The sequence below is a fragment of the Helobdella robusta genome (genome assembly GCF_000326865.2).
Source record: "Helobdella robusta unplaced genomic scaffold HELROscaffold_1, whole genome shotgun sequence".
NCBI classification, from domain to species: Eukaryota; Metazoa; Annelida; class Clitellata; order Rhynchobdellida; family Glossiphoniidae; genus Helobdella; species Helobdella robusta.
Genome location: NW_008703570.1, coordinates 1,547,761 through 1,565,444, shown reverse-complemented (window position 1 = coordinate 1,565,444; position 17,684 = coordinate 1,547,761). Strand labels below are relative to the sequence as shown.

Below are 17,684 nucleotides of genomic sequence, written 5' to 3'. Positions count from 1 at the left end.
AGAAGAGATAATAATACCTAAGAATTTAACTGATTCAATCCTCTTAATAGCGTAATCATTGATTAAAAGAATAGGAAAAACAATGCTAGTTTTTATTTAAGGACCAAATAATATAAAGGAAGTTTTATCAAGGTTAATACGTAAATTATTTGAAACCACCCAATCATAAATAAGATTCAACTCGTAGTTAATAATAGAGACTAAAATATGGAGATCTGAATGAGTGCAAAAGGGTAGTATCATCTGCAAATAAAATAAATTTTAAAATACTAGACGAATTTATAAAATCATTAATATAAATATTAAAGAGAACGGCCCCAGGATAGAACCTTGAGGAACACCATATGTAATTGGAGACAAGAAAGACTTAGAGTTATTAACAGATACATACTGAAAACGATTATTAAAGTAAGAGAAAAACCAACCATAAGCTAAACCACGAATCCCATAAGAAAATAACTTAGACATTAGAATTTTATGATCTAAAGAATCAAAAGCCTTACAAAGATCGATGAAGATACCAATAGAGTATTTTTTAGATTCAAGAGCAAGAGATATATAATTGACAACATCAATAACAGCAAATTCAGTTGATAAATTATCACGAAATCCATATTGATTCAAACACATTACATTATAAGAATTAAAAAATTTGATAAGACGATTTAAGGTAATTTTTTTAATCAATTTAGATAAGCTAGAAAGTACCGAAATTGGACGATAATTATTAATACAGTGACGGTCACCAGATTTAAACAAGGGTAAAATTTTCGAAATTTTAAGACAACTAGGAAAATGCCCATTTTTAAATGACAAATTAATTAAATGAAGTAACGGTAACAAAATATTATAAACAATATTTTTTAATAAAAATTAGAAATGAAGTCATCTCCGCAACTATGAGTGTTTTTAAGGTTCTTTACAACGTCAATAATTTCATGTGGAAGGCATTCAAACAGAACAAATGAATCAGAAACACCACTATCAATATACTTCCTATAACCAAAATTATGATCAGAAGAATGAAGTGCATCAGCAACATTATTTACTGATGAAAAATGATTGTTGAAGTGATTATATAATTGTGTATCATCCATAATGAAATGTCTATCAATCATAATATCAAATGGCTCAGAAGTTTTAAGACCCAGGCATGCTTTCAATACTTTCCAGCATTATCTACCATTTAATTTACAATTAATAAATTGATTATTGTAATAAAGATTTTCGGATAACTTACATAACTTTGAAAAAATGTTTTTGTACTTTGTGTAAGCTATTTTATCAGACATAGACCTTGAACCCAAAAAAACTTTATATAATTTATTTTTGGTGATAGAGGAAATAACCAAACCCTTGGAGATCCAGGGTTTTCTCTTATGCGATAATTTGCGGGATGCTTTACAATGTAGAATGACTGCATTTCTAATAATATCAGTAAATATTTCAAATGCCAAATCAGTATCGGAACAGTTAAAGACAGGGCTCCAGTCATAATTAATAAGATACATATTCAAAAACTTAATATTAGAACTAGAATAATTAAAAGATAAAACAGAAGGTTTAGGCAAATCAAGACCTGAAATAACGAAAGATGTAAAAATTGGAAAATGATCAGAAAAGGAAGACCAAATGACACCAGACTTATGATTTGTAATGTTATTAGTAAAAATATTATCAAGTAAAGATTTGCTATTGATAGTAACACGCGTTGCACTTGAAATTAATGAATTAAAACCAAAAGAATTCAATAAATTAATAAATTGAGTTGTAACATGCTTATAGTCATCATTAATTAAATTAATATTAAAATCACCAACGATATAAATACCTTTGAAAGAGCCATATTTGATTTTTAGAAGCAAGAATGTTAAATCCCTCAAAAACAAAATAACATCAGAACTTGGAAGACGATATATAACAATAATCAAAAAGTTTGTGTTAGCATTAACAAATATTTCAACTAATAATAATTCAAATGAAGAAAAATAATATAATAAATCATCACGAACCACAAACCTCAATCCATTTCTGACAAATAAACCCACACCCCCACCAACGTTACCAGACCGGTTCTTGCATACAAAACTAAAATTAGATAGGTTAACAAGATCAACAGTGGCATCATTCAACCAAGTTTCACAAACAGCAATCAAATCAAATTTTCCACCACACAAATCAATCAAAATATTTAGTTCAGTTAACTTATTTAATAAACTCCGACTATTTACATGAAAAATTTTAAAATTATAAAAGTCGATAAATGAATTAACGTTCTCAGGCAACATTTGAGAACAAACATAGGAGTAATCGTTAAGGATATTAAGGTCATGATCTACAACTTCAAGCAGATCAGCTTGACCATTTTGATGGAACATCAGGTTAATCTCGGAACTGTCGAAATTGTTATTTGTTGGCGGCATGTTTGATGTTTGTTAATTTTTGCGTATTACTACCTTCTGCATTTTTTCCGACCTTTAAATACGAAAATTCCATTCACGAAGAAATGCGTACTTTGGCCAAATGTCAGGATTTTTTAATTTTGTTAATTCATTAACAGGCAAAATTATTTTGAAGGCAGTCGATTCAGCTATAATATCACCTGTATTAACCTTCGGGTTTCTTTTACGCACAACTGGGAAACAATGTGGGAAAGCAATATCATTTGATTTTAAGTGATTTTCAATGACATCTTTAGTGCACGATTGAACGTTGCCTATATAGTAAGTAATTTTTTTTTCAATTACCTTAGAAGACTTTAAAGGGCAGTCGGCGCCTGTGCCGAACACTTTAGAGGGCTTATTCAATTTAACATTAGGAGTAGGCTGATTCATTTGGCCTACCCAGGGAGAAGCAGCAGATTTTTTCCTTTTTTTGTTCAAAACTGGCTGAAATTCATCGTCATGAGATTCACACTGGGAACTTTGAGCGGTTGAGTCGTGCCAGTTTTTCTTAGGCTTGACATCTGACACAACTTTTACATTCTCTGATGATACGGCAGTGACAGTGTTGGCAACATAAGAATTGGATTTTAAAACTACGCATGGTGTTGTACAGTTTGAAACAGAATCATTAGCAACTGGCATATTTGCTGAACATGCCTTAGCATAATTAATTTCTCTGTTATTTATTGAACGAGACGATACGATATTGCATAAACTATCCAATAGAGATTTGTTGTTTACGTCCATTGTGTCAATTAAAACTTTGCGTTGTATGTTCAACATGGCCTTAATATCATTTTTTATCATTTGAAAATTGCAATTAAGCCAATTCAAAACGGTTGGAATTCTTGCTAAATTGGGGCTAACAAAAACCGAACAATTATCCAACAAACCGTTAGTCGTCAGAATTTTTAAAAAATTAATACAGTCTTGTATTTTATCCTTTTTAATTATTCCACGAAACTGAAATTTTTCAACAGGTTTATTCTTTAAATTATTAGTTTTCATAATATCAATTTCATCTTTCAAAATTTCAACGCCAGCTACCACTTCTTCAACTCGATAGAAGTCAACAACGTTTGAGGCAAAAACTTCATTATCGAAACAATGAACATTATTAATTAAAAAATAAATAAAATCACTAATAACATGTGGACGGTTTGACATATCGGAAATGTCTCGTTATTATTATTATTATTAATTATAATTTCTGCAAATTTATTTAATAAAATTTTTAAAACAATAAAATGTATGCACTGTAATTATTTTCATTTATGTATAATGGCGTTTTGTTTTCACTGATGAGAAAAATTTTTGTGACTTTTTTTAAAACATTTCTACATTCTATCGTAATTCATTTTATTGTGTTCAAACTCGCTTAGGAAACGTCTGCTAAGAAGGCTATCATGTCACTGGCCAGTTCAGGAAACAATTCAACTGACTTATTAGATTTCCAATCATTTCAGCTAAATCCCGGTCAAATTTATCAAGATGCCAGCATTAATAATTCAGATAAACAGTTACTAAATGAACTTGTTTCTAAACCTGAACAAAGACTATACTTCAAGTAACTTTTTACAGTTTTTTAATACCGTTTATAGGTATTACTTTATATATTTTTTCATTGGTTTACTAAGTTATTTTAGACACTTGGCCTCTTAGTTTCAATGTTGAATACAAATATTCATATTGTTGAGAGTTTGATTCTCTTTATTTTATTATTGCATGAAACTTATTGAAATGTTCCTTATTCAAGAGATATTAACAAGGATTCAATCACGAAGAATATTGACTCATTTCAAAATAGTTTGGACAGTTTATCCGACTATTTCAGCTTTTCACCGTACACATTTGACAATGGAATCTCATTTGAAGTAATGCAATAAAATAACTTTTGTTTCGTTCACTGCTGCCATCACGATGTTCATATTTGTTTGAAGGGTGGAACGTCCGATGATCCTAGCAAGAAGGATGATGATGATAGTGATGGTGATGATGATGCTATTGCCGCCAAGAAGCAGAAGTTAAGTGAAGGTTGGCACGTTTTTTCAATTATTTAACTTCATTCATAATTAACTATGCGTAATATCAGTGGAGGGAACGAAAATAAATTTACAACTCATCGAAAAATGAAATGTTTATCCTAAATTCTGTCACCAAGGCTGTAAAACATGTTTTTTTTTTTTTAAAAAAACCCGGGTTATTTAGTTTTTAAATGTAGATTTTTCAATTTCACAATTTTGTTTTTCAATTCATTTTGTGAACACCTGATATCATAATTATTTCAATGTTCTAATCATAAGTTTTTATTACCAACTAATAATTATAGACATTTTTCATATTCAAAAATTTATTTTGCGTTTTCAAAGCATTTTATTTTTTTTATCATCAACATTATTTCAAATCGCTGGCAAACTAAATGTTGCTCCAGAGCAAGTATACGCTGATGGCGTTATAATGTTCAAAATTTCCTTTCGAAGGATCCTGGCTCTTATCATGTTATCTATCATTGGAATTGATAAAATATTGTAATTTTATTTTTTAATAAAATTTATGGCTTTAAACACTTTACAAACCAAAATAACCTGAGAAAACCTAGAAAAGTCAGGTGTTAAACAGCCATGATCGAATATAACTACTATTTTATTTTAATAATTCGTTTGAAAATATAGACGATTTTTAAAAAACTTTACAAACAGGAAAAGAAATTATCCAATATACGTCACCAGAAGACTTCTTCTTCAATATGACCGACCTCAACAGTGAATTTATTCCTAACACAGAAAAAAATGAATTTTCAGATTCTTTAAGCCTTTCCTCTTTATATGACTTGGAAATGTCAACACCCGCACAATGGTCACCAAAACCTGACAGTTGAAAAAAATAATTAAAATACTTTTTCAACTCTTATGATTATTTTATACTTCATACTATAATGCTATCGAATGGAATTACAAGTTAACTTGAAGGTGTTCAGAATTTTGTTGGTTGACTTGACTAAAATTTTTGCCATTATTGAACATTATGAAAATATCGATATGTACATTTTACTTGTGTGTAGTATGCCGATCAGTTGAAGTCAGGTAGGTTTATTTATGGTAGGAGAGTCGTATCATAATACGATGCCTCTGAAAATACTCCAAAGGAAAACAATTTTATAACATTAGTTTTACAACTTTAGTAATAATTAATAACCACTGGAATACTGTGCTTTAAAATGGGTTATTTGCTACATGGTAGTCTGTAGCATTTTTTTAAGATTAATTGTGTTGTCATTCCAAGCTTTCCATTGAATGGTTTTTTGCACTCTCACCAGTGACACGTCAGCAAGTCTCAACAGATTTTAATTTTAATGAAATATTTTAAGATGTTTTGAAAATGAGATAAATAATTTATTTCCTATTATTTCTAACGAATGAAAATGAAACAGATTTTGTATCGTGTTAACTTGTCATTCGGAAGAACATCATTTTAAAAGTAATATACACATATATGACAAGGATTTAGAACTCATAATTTAGGTTACATTTTATGTTTTTATATTTTGTAGTCGACTTAAAATGTTGATTTTTTAAATTTAAACACAAAAATGAAAAGAAAGACCACTTAACCTTTTGAAAGGTCGCACGACCACACACTAACACGTTCTTTCCATTCGTCTGTATTCTGAACCGAGTCTTGTTTCAAACCCAGAGCCTTCATATCTGAGCTTGGGTCAGCCATGTTTCCTTATGCTGTTAGTTGGTTGATTAGGTTCTGCATTTTCGCCTAATTTTAATTTGCTTTCCGCTCCACCTGGCCGAAACATCTCAGTCCAATATCTCTCATCACATCTCACAACTTATCTATCCTCAGCTCTTTTTTATGACCTTTTTACTTAGATAAAATTTTTTGGAAAGATTCTTTTCAACATCTGCATTTTTGTTCTTTCCAATTTCAAGTTTTCAGCAGTCGTAGGCCATCACGTTTCGCAACCATACAATAGGCATATTCTTTCTTACACATGCATTATATAATGTATTTCAATTTTTTTTCCACACAATAGACATCTTCTTACACATGCATTATATGCTTCAATTTTCAAATTCGAAAAGATACTCTTGAAACAGCAGTGAAGTCATTTTTCTGAACTTTTTCCATTTTTTCTCTCTCGACCTCTCTATCTTTCTTTTAGTACATCAACTAAATAACAGAAAAACGTCACTATTTCAAATCCAATATTTTCTGAATTCATAGTGTAGTATATCTATTTCGCTTTATAGATTTATTCTGCATCGTTTATAAACAGACTGCTTGTGTGGAGACCTCCTTTCAATCCACAGAACATCGTTTATGCATTCATTTATGGTAGCATGGAATTTCCTACAATTCCTTTACCTCTCTGGGGAACTTAAAACTATCAAGAGTATATGGATCGAAATCCTCTTTCCCCTACTTAACTAGTTTGACCAACATTTAATTTCAAGTCATTTCCTCCATGACCAGGTCATCAGCATATAAAAAAGTAGAGGCATAGCTGCCAATTGTTTTAACTTCGACTTGCTGCAAATTAATGGATTAATTCTGGTTAATTATTTAAAAAATTAATTACTTTATATATATATATATATATATATATATATATATATATATATATATATATATATAGTATATTGTTGTGTGTGCGCGCATGTGTGTTTGTATCTTCTCATTGTCGAATGTTTTAAATTGAAAATATTATTTGCACGTCAATCAAGATATTACCGTATTAATTGATCAATCAATGTTTTGCTATTTTACCATTGTTACTACATATATGTTTGCCATACATTGATGCTTAAAAGAATTGTGTTGTTTAATTTCTTTTTTGTAAGTTATTATTTAAACGTCTATATCATGTTTGTAAATCACTTTATAGCGGTTTGTCTTGTTATGAAATATTGTTGAAAATTAATTTAGAATTGAAGTCAAATCATGTAAGCTATAAATTTTGAAGACAAGTGAAGTCAGGGTGCTAATTCGGTCACCAACAGCCTAAGTCAAGTCATGTTTTGATGAATTCAAATCTCAGATGTAATCTGGCGAGCGTTATCAGAGAACAGTTAAACTTCATTGACTGAATCTACTTTAAAAAATCTTGCTCATGCATGCATTCATTCCAGGCTTGTTGGTGAACTTACTTTCCATAAACATTTATAAATGTGTAAATAAATGTAAAAGCTATTTAGGCCTAATTTCCTACCCTTTTAATTTCAATTATTTGTCCTCTAACTCGTTTTGTTATTATATAAATCTATTGCCGGTTCAAAGACTGAGTATGCAGCTGATATTTGGTCTCCATGGTCAAAGAATTTGATTGAGGACATCGAAGAGGGCTACAAGAATGTGGGAATGTTGTGGTTTAAATTATGAAAAGCGCTTAAAAAATCTTGTCCCACAAACTAATTATGAAGAGCGCTTAAAAAATCTTGTCCCACATACTCTGAGACATAGAAGGTTAAGAGGTTATATAATTATGGCGTGCAAACTGACGAGAAATCCAGTTAGATCATCACGTTACCGTACTTTAGTGTAAACACAGGACGAAAGAACAACGAGACATCAAAAAAGCTATTAACGCAAAATATTAAACCAAAATATCCGGAGATACTTTTTCCTGAACAGGGCGGTAGATACCGGAATAGATTTGAAGTTATGTTGAATGCGAGTGATGTCAATCTTTTAAAATAAGAGTGATTTTAGTTTTAAAAATATTTGCCATGTAAATTTAACATTATGGCTAATTAATTTCTCCTTTTTATATATTATTTGTATAGTTTATTGATATTCTTTATTTAGGTGAACTTTATGGGTTTTTTCGATTTAACCTTGGATCATGACATTAAGTTTTTTGTGGGGGTATGGGAACTTATATTGAAGATGAGGTGAATACGAGTAATGACAATTTATTTAAAAACTGGTTGATTTTAGTTTAAGAAATATGTCTGGAAATGTGCGCTGGTGCGTTTGAAGGCCAGTGTAGGTATTTTAAGTATATGGTCAGGTCATGTTACGTCAACACAAGAAATAAATCAGAATTTTGTTTAATAACTTAATCAATTAAATTAATGAGCTAAAATGGTCAATGCAAATCGACAAGCTTATCTGCAAATTTACTAAATGTTTGGAATGTTATTATACATATATATATATATATATATATATATATATATATATATATATGTATATATGTATATTAGGATGGGTCGAATTTTTTTATCTTTCCTGTACATGAACAAAAAGTTGTCTTGGCATCAGTACAGTTTGAAAATAATATTTAAAGATTTTTTATGAAACGTTTAGGGGTCCCAACTTTTGATTAAAGTCTTACCTTATTTGGTGTATTTTAACCATTTCCTTGGTACAATCTAAATACGTACCAACTATAAATCATTGACTAAAATGCATTGGCAAATGGCTTAGCACCTAACTACAAGTGCTAAAAAAGAATTGGAGGAGAACTTAGATAGACCATTACAGTGGTTGGTATGCCTTCTACACTGTAACGAGCTGCCATTTAGAAGGTTTTTGGCAGGCTTGGATTATGCTCGAACTACAGGACCTTCCACATCGACAGGTACAATTAGCTCAGCTCTAGAATATGATCCGAATGAATTGCCTATCGTTAATTATTTGCCAATTACTGGTAAGGTGACTGATTGTGATGAAGCTGTCAAGAAGGATCTTAGCACAGACCAACTGTACTTTTACACTAACATTGGGTATTTATGTAGTCTTTCTAGTCAGAGTTGGGACCTGTAGACACTGTCCATAAAATAAAAAGTGAGGTTTTTTCAAACGAGTACATCGAAAAGTAACTTTTTAGACATGTACAGGATCTCCAACTTAATATTTTTTACATTTCGACTCACCTTAATGTATATTATTATTATTCGAAAATTTGTATAGCGCTAATTACAAACAAAATGTTTCTCAAAAGCACTGTCTAAAAAAAAAAAAAAAAAAAAATTTGAAGGCCAATTTTTAAATCATTGTAATTTTTCATGGTTAATTTTTGAGCTGTAGCATGAATCATCCTTCGACTGGCCCTCCAGTCAACAACACCCTCATCAGTTAATTTCTGAACTTCACAATCCGCCATCTTCCCACAGAATCTCTGACTCTGTATAAAAAATTGTCTTTGCGTGCCGCTTCTTTCGATTTTGCATCAGCTACCAGTTTCTTTAATTCACTTCTCTGCTCAGGTGTCAGATCATTGCTAATCCAGACTTTACTCAGTTCGACCGACATTAATTTCAATTTGTGTGCATTTTTCATCACGGTCTCTTTAGACATAAAACTATCCAACACTATCAATATTGGACGTGTGGATGATTCATTATTTTTCTTTCCAAGTCTTGTAAAATATTTTATATGTGAATCTTTTATATCATCAGACAATTTTAACAAAATATTTTTAACACGAATTTTATCATCTTCACCTTCTTGTAAATTGAAAATTATTATATTTCTTTCTCTGTCTTTTATATCAATTGACTCAGTTAATTTTTTTTTAACCGTTTTAACTTCCAGATTGACACACTCAATGTTTTTCTTCACTTCTTGGCCAACAACAGTAGCAAAAGAAGATTTCAAATCACTTTTGAATGTGCTGATCTCGGCAGATAACTTGCTATCAGGCCTATCAAGACTATCTAATTTTGCACTGTTACTGTTCAACATCTCTTATCAATTTAAGTTCATTTTTTAGCAAACCGTTCATTTCGTTAATTTTTTCGACTTTTAAGTTGATTTCATCATTGTTGTCACTGACTACTTTAGAGAGAGTTTTAAAGTTACATAACTTCTTCAGACAAATATCACAAAACCATTTAAAACTATCGAAACCACGTGTCACTTCAAAAGCTTCATCACTCAGACCAACACATTTTATGTGAAAACTATTTTCGCACTGAAAACATTGAATGCATTGCAAATTTTCTTTTCCTGATTTCACACATTTTGTTTTCGTACATTTTGAAGCCATATTAATTTGGTTGTTGTGTTGTTCGTTGTCCGGGTGAGTTCCGAAACGAAAAAAACAGCACTAAATTAAACTTTTAAACGGAGAAAAAATATATATAAATATTCGTCAAAATTTTCTCTATCAAATGAAATTAAATTTAAACTAAATACTCGATTTTAAACTATGAAATTAAGAAAAAATACGGAGCAAATCAAAATGTGGCCTGCACGTGCTACCGATGAGCGATCATTGATATATATATATGTATAATAAATTTCACCGAATATTGTCAACAATTTGGTCTTCTACCAGCATACATAAAATTCACAGAAATCATTGCGTTTACGGCGTTCAATTTGTAGTCGAGTTTCTCCATTTTTTCGAACAAGAACTCTGTTTTCAATTTTTAGTAAAACAAGGTTAAACAAAATTTTTACTAATATTTTTTAACATTTTCTAGAAAATTAAACACCATCAACAAGATTAATACTGTTTTATTAGTTAGTAATAGTAGAATAATAGAGAAACCCACCTATAAAATGAATAATACCGAAATGAATATAACGAGTCTCAGCCCTAATTATATATATATATATATATGGTTTAAAACATCCCAGCATTGCATATAAGATAGTCTCAACTCAATATTTATGAAAAATGCACGGACTAACAGCAACATCGGGAATGACCGTGATGATAAAAACATGCAATCATAAATAATTTCATTTCCAATATATATATATATATATATATATATATATATATATATATATATATATTATTATTAAACGAAACTTAAGAAATATTATAAGAACTATAATTAAATTATAAAATTATATATATATATATATATATATATATATATAGGCAATTATATTCCTAATTCCTAATGAAAGTAGAAGACTGGTATATCAAATTCGATTTGCATTATTTATAACGCCTCATACATTATTGTAGGAATTCTACCGAATTGTTGGCATAAAAAATATAAAATATGGTCTCCTTCCAATATATATATATATATATATATATATATATATATATATATAATAAATATATATATAAATGTATATATTTAAATATTATGTGTAGGTTATTAAGATACAATATTAAATGCTTAAAATATATACATAAGTGTGTGTGTAAGCATGTATGTGTGTGTGTGGTGTGCGTGCGCGGGCATACACATGTACATTTATGTATAAATATAAATAATTAGCAACATTGTTTTTAATAGCGTTAGTTCATGAGATTCAGCGACACTTAAAGTTGAAGACAGTCTCATTACGTCAAGTCAATCATAAACTTTACACTGAGTTGGTTCCAAAATAACGTATACCTGCAAAGAGAATTAATTAAAATTTTTGAAAAGTAATAAAATTATGAATGACCTAAAAAAAATGAAAATAAATTTATATATGTAATCAAAACTCGATTCCAAACTATGAGCGAAATTGTTAAATATTGTTTGATTCTTCATCTCAATGTGATAACACTACTATAAAATTTAATTGCCCTAGGCATTAATTTAAATTGTTTTCAACATTCTATAGACACAAAAACGCCTCATTCTTCGGATTAAAAGATCGTAATGTCAGTTGTAACCGGTGTGTCGGACGAAAAATATCCGATTCATCGAAACTATCAGACTCCCGGTTCAGAATTCCAAAAAAACTTTTCAACTTTTGCATCATAATTTCATCTTATTATCATTACTAAATAAAAAATACTTATAAAACACTTTAGATGCAGTAAATTTAATTGTTTTTCTTGGTAAAATTACTTTATTTTTGTGTTTTAAAACATACTGAACAAAAATTATTTTATTCACATTATTTTTAATATTAAAGATGAGTCATTTTTCATTTGAGTGTGTATTTTCTCGTGTAGATTAATTCGGTGAGTAAAAGAAGCTTTCCGACGTTTCCTGAAGGCACATCCAACTGGGGCGCTTATATTTTTAAAACAATGGGTAACGCAAACAGTTGAAACGAAAACTTTATTTAACGAAGTGAGAATTAATTTTTTGAAAGACTGGATAAGAACAGTAAGTAAGCTGATATTAGTTTAGTTGAGTTTCTTCGCTCAATTGATTTATTCATGATAATGATTGTTTTTCTCGGTGAGCTTAAAATATTTCAATAGGTGTTGAATGATGTTTGAAACTTTCCATTTTTAAAATTTATAATAGTTGTTCATTGTTTTAATAAATGGAAACGGCATCATAAGTTTAAATAATAAGTTAATATAAAAATATCATCATATAAAAAATCGAGTATTTTAATTTCAGCAATTATAGGACCGAAAATAAAACAACTAACACTAAATGAGAGGAGCAGTTGAAGCCATTTTTATAAATTTTCTTAGTTGATTAAATTAACACCGTCTTCAGCTTTAGCAACACGTTTATAATTTGGATTGACGACCAGGAAAACTATGGAGATGCAAAAGATGACCAACAACAACCCCATCACGTTGATTAACACACCCTCAGGAACAAAAAGTTGATAAGTTTTATCTCTGCAATAATAAATATAAAACATTTTCAATATCTTTTTTTCGCACGGTACATACCATTCAATAAGAACAAATATCTCAGTTGCAAGGTATTTAAAATTCTGCATTTAAATTGGGACGTATAATTAAGATGATTCAATTTCAACCGAATACACAAAATTGATGAATTATGCCGATTAAAGTATTTTAAAAATAAGTGTTGCAAAATGTGAAGCAAGTAAAAATATTTACCTAAAAAATAATTAATTTATTACACTTTTATTTCGAAAAAACAGAAATAAATAAATTTATTTAGAAACCCCCAATAAAACAACCCCGCTCCCAAAACAGTTAACTCAATCTTCGTGTACAAATTTATACCCTGTTAAATAAAAAAAGCTCTGCTTTTTTATCATTTAACCAAGTTTCCGAGATTCCTATTATTGCAACCTATGAGTACAAGACTTTAGAAGGATGTTAAGATCATCCAGTTGCGGGGGTGACTTCTCGCATTAGTGTGCACGACTGAAAAAATGATGTGAAATTCAACTTTGAGATAAAACTTTGGACACTGTTTACACCAATTGTTTCTGAGTCATCGAATGAACGAAGAACATTAAATTATATTCAAATCAGACATAACAAACTGTTCTGCAGAAACTTGAGAAGCCATTATTTTGCAAAAGTTTTATTTTTATCTCAAAATATCCACAATTTGAACATCAATCCCACGGGCCAAATTTCGAAATTGTTGAACTCAGCATCATTTCTTGCATCTATACAAACTCTAAATGCTGTTGAAGGCTGATCGTCAATAAAGTTAGTAGCAACTGGAGTATTAGTGGAAATCGTCTTTTTGAACGTTGGCGGACAAAATATGACTTTCATGTTATGCTTCACTTCAATAGGTAAAGTGATTTGAGTGCTAAGCAAACTTGGAAACGATTTAGTAAAAACATTTTAAAATATTTGTTATTAATGCAAATCAGCTTTTAAAAACACAAAAAGCCAATGAAACGAATAAATTTTTGGGTTGAAAGTCATGAAAAAAAGTGATTAAAATAAATGGTTGCTACTAGTTATTAAAATTATTATAAAGTAATTATTAAAATTGCACAACAAAACTAACAGCGTCCACAATGCCTTTTCAGTTAAACCAGTCAATGACGTCAATGTAGCCAAGACGAAGATTACGATCCCAAAGAATAAATGAATTGGCATCAATATTTTTTTAAATTTTAGGTTGCTCACTGGCAATAAAAATCCAAACAGTCCAAACAACCACTGAAAATCATAATATCTAGTTTCATAAATAACAAAATATGAAGTATAAAAAAATGACCCAAAACCCCCTAAAATTAATCAAATTTCCAAGAACAAAACTATCCCGGATGACCTTCACCAAATTCTAATAGTCTATTTATTTATACCATTTAAGAAACAAAAATGTTTAAACTAGTAGGAACTCTAAATGCATCCGTCACATTCACCACTTTGTTGTTCATATAAATAAAATAGTATCCATATCCCTAATTTGTCAACCACAGAATTCCTAGAATGGCTGACACATCAAAGAGATATCTGACATTTCCATGAGCCTAGGCATTATAATCAGATCGAAATTTCTTTCTTCAATGAAAATTTTATACAATTTATACTTTACATTGGTGTATCCTTATATTATTCATCGTTTCCTTGTTTGGAGTAAAAATGTAAAATTACATATACCATTTTTAAATAGATGTCAAAACCACTTCATCAGAATTTTATATGGCCTTCCTTTCCGCTATCATAAAAAATATATTTTTCACTTTTACCTCATGATGAAATTTTTCATCAATCTATCATTTAATCTAATTACGCAATAATCCAATGCCTTTTCATCATATCGTCAGCGATAATTTCGATAAACCTGTTGTACAAATATATATATATATATATATATATATATATATATATATATAAATTATTATAATCGCTGGAATGGTCAAATTGCGCTATATTATTTGTTATTTTAATTATTGTTATCTTTGCTATATCTGCAATCTTTGGATTGTAAACCATTGAGGGTTGTAAAGAGATATCGAATCCATGCTAAAAATCTACTGTAGAGGCTGTATAAGGATTTATGGAAGAGGTTTCCAGCAAGGGCTGTAATTGTGATTTATGTAGTTACTTGGAATAGTTTAGTGTTTCTATTACTGTTGGCATTCGAATAAACATTCATTCAACCAAGTTTGCGTTTGAAGCAGTTGTGTTCATCTATCAGAAACAAACAAAAACAACAAAAAAAACTTCAACTAAAAACTCTACACTAATGAAAAACAATTCTAAAAAATACAAAAATAGTGAAAAAGACAGTTAAATACAAGAAAACGGGAAAAAAAACAAGATTTAAACATGTCATTGTCAGTGAACCAAACATTACGCAAATTAATTAGCCAGCAACAATTCAATAACCCTCTTCTTAAACGCCTCCAGACTGACACCCAACGTCGAATCAAATGGCAGTCCTTCCTACAACTTTACACCAAAATTTAATACAAAATTAGAATGCAACACACTACGTGATGAAATGAAACGATACACCTGGATATGACGCAACAACAGCCAGCCAAAGATAAAGTCACTAAAAAAGAATGAAACTGAGGATGCATATTTAAAACAATTGACTTATAGAAAAATAATAATACTCTTAATACATGCAACTGATATATATATATATATATATATATATATATATATATATATATATATATATATATATATATATATGTGTGTGTGTGTGTGTGTGTGTGTGTGTGTGTGCGTATGTGTGTGTGCGCAATATTTCTTTTGAATGTTTACAACTGAGCTTTTCAATATTTCTAACAGTTATTTTGTAATTATTATCCAATTTATTAAGGATAGGAATGTAGTTGTTGCTCCTATATAAAGTGGCTGATGAGTGCATCAGTTATAAGGGCATTTAAACTCATATATTAGGTGATTCCTTTCTAGGGTTGAATTTTGGGGAGCCGTGCAAATATTCTTTATTATCAAGTTTGCTGTTTAAATTATAAGATTTACTTTATCGTTTGTATTTCTAGGCCTCACGTTTTTGAAAATAATTTTCTTTAGAATAGATTCGTCTGTTTTAAATGCCCTCTTGACGGATGAACTCGTGAGCCACACTCATATATTGGAGTGACAACTACATCCCTATCATGTCACCTTACTATGCACAAAAAATAAATTTATATATTCTATGATATTAATGTCTACTTTAATGCATTACTTGAACAACATTTTGTTAAAGTTTCTATTTCATTTTATGTTTTTACACTCTTTCAGTATTTAAATTAGTACACTTTGATACCATTTTTATTCAACAAGCTATGCATAAGTTAAATAAAAAGCATTTTACAAATATTAACACAAACCTGAACTGCAAACAAGACTACTGTTGTGATACCCAACCAGCTGTGCAATGAATACAAATTAGGAATTGGTTTATCAATTAAATTATGAGAATCAAAGACTGCTTTCAATCCGAGAGCACCAAAAATGAAAGCAAGAACATTTAGAGAAGCATGAAATAATTTCAACACAATTTTCTTTTTATTTCTAAACACTCTATAGACCAATATTGCTGAAAAAACATTTAGTTAATTATTTTTAAATTAAAACCTAAATGATAGTGAATAAAATACCTTCAGCATAAAAGAAAACCATTCCAAGAACCATAAACAAAGGATGGAAATTAAAAGCTTTTTCATGATACCATTCGAATCCGCCGTGGTATATGGCCATCCATAATGAAATAAGTATAACGAGCAAAACTCCGAACAGCTATAAAGATTTAATCTTACTTGATAATATAACTTAAAAATCACATTAAAACTAATAACAACAAAAATTATAATAATGAAACTATGATTTGAGATAAATAATGGAGATATTCTTGAAGAATGGTCCAAGTAACAAAAAGAAAGGGCTGGGGATAGATGCAGGGATGCAGAATTGAAGGTGTTCATTGACGAAAACCCCAGGTTGGTCTTGTCACATGATCACGCATATTTAACCGTCTTTAACATTCTTCACTATTCTGGGCCAGTTCTGCCCTCATGTCCTTTAACAACACTTCTTCCTAGGTAAGTCTGGGTCTGCTACTTTTCCTTAAACCGCCAGCTAAAATAGTTCTACATTTCATTACCCAGTTCTCATTTGCTTTCCTCTACACATGGCCAAAACATCTCAGCCTCATACCTTTAATTACAACTTTCAACTTATCTATACCTAACCCTTTCTTTATCACCTCATTACTTAAAACATTTCTCAAGGATACTCCCATTTTTATTTTCAACCTCTGCATTTCTGTTCTCACCAGCCTTTTTAAGTTTTCAGCAGTCATTGCCCAAGTTGCTGCTCCTTACTACTGCAAGCACCTTATTTTTTCAAAATTCAAGTACCATTATTCCGACTCCAGCTTCAGCTTTACGATTTCCTGTTGACGTCGTGATCCTCCTTAATGGTTTCGCTTGATGTCGACCTGAGTGACCTGAGGCTTTTCACTCCTGCCGTGTAGATCTCAATTAGCTCGAATGCCTCGGGAAATCCCATATATTTCTTTTTAGTGCTTATTCAAATAGTTCAGGATTCTATAAATTTAAATTTGTTGACAGATAAAGATCCTATCTTTGCTCCAACTAACCCTCCCACTTTATCCAGGTTTGAGACTGGCACGTACGAAGAGAAATATCTCTTCTTCTTTGCTAAAT

General features: G+C 30.1%; 5 protein-coding genes across 5 annotated transcripts; 2 read left to right on the top strand and 3 right to left on the bottom strand.

Moving 5' to 3' along the window:
• Window positions 1-863: 863 nt before the first annotated feature.
• On the bottom strand, window positions 864-3,611 carry HELRODRAFT_158474 (hypothetical protein; the record flags this gene model as incomplete). Its single annotated transcript, XM_009010538.1, has 5 exons — window positions 864-1,048; window positions 1,832-1,902; window positions 2,020-2,075; window positions 2,274-2,394; window positions 2,515-3,611. The coding sequence occupies 5 exons, from the start codon at window positions 3,609-3,611 to the stop codon at window positions 864-866; spliced, it is 1,530 nt and encodes a 509-aa protein (XP_009008786.1).
• Window positions 3,612-3,850: 239 nt separating this feature from the next.
• On the top strand, window positions 3,851-4,976 carry HELRODRAFT_158473 (hypothetical protein; the record flags this gene model as incomplete). Its single annotated transcript, XM_009010537.1, has 4 exons — window positions 3,851-4,011; window positions 4,201-4,318; window positions 4,385-4,478; window positions 4,876-4,976. 4 exons carry the CDS (start codon window positions 3,851-3,853, stop codon window positions 4,974-4,976), a joined length of 474 nt encoding a protein of 157 aa, XP_009008785.1.
• Window positions 4,977-7,806: 2,830 nt separating this feature from the next.
• Window positions 7,807-9,224, top strand: HELRODRAFT_158472 (hypothetical protein; the record flags this gene model as incomplete). The annotated part of the gene is made up of 2 exons (XM_009010536.1): window positions 7,807-7,965; window positions 8,886-9,224. 2 exons carry the CDS (start codon window positions 7,807-7,809, stop codon window positions 9,222-9,224), a joined length of 498 nt encoding a protein of 165 aa, XP_009008784.1.
• Window positions 9,225-9,536: 312 nt separating this feature from the next.
• HELRODRAFT_158471 (hypothetical protein) lies at window positions 9,537-10,145 on the bottom strand (the record flags this gene model as incomplete). Its single annotated transcript, XM_009010535.1, has 1 exon — window positions 9,537-10,145. The coding sequence occupies one exon, from the start codon at window positions 10,143-10,145 to the stop codon at window positions 9,537-9,539; it is 609 nt and encodes a 202-aa protein (XP_009008783.1).
• A 2,646-nt stretch (window positions 10,146-12,791) lies between these two features.
• On the bottom strand, window positions 12,792-16,755 carry HELRODRAFT_62468 (hypothetical protein; the record flags this gene model as incomplete). The annotated part of the gene is made up of 4 exons (XM_009010534.1): window positions 12,792-12,948; window positions 14,054-14,208; window positions 16,347-16,555; window positions 16,617-16,755. Coding segments are annotated over 4 exons (660 nt in total), but the record flags the coding sequence as incomplete, so codon positions are not given.
• Between the last annotated feature and the right edge of the window lie 929 nt (window positions 16,756-17,684).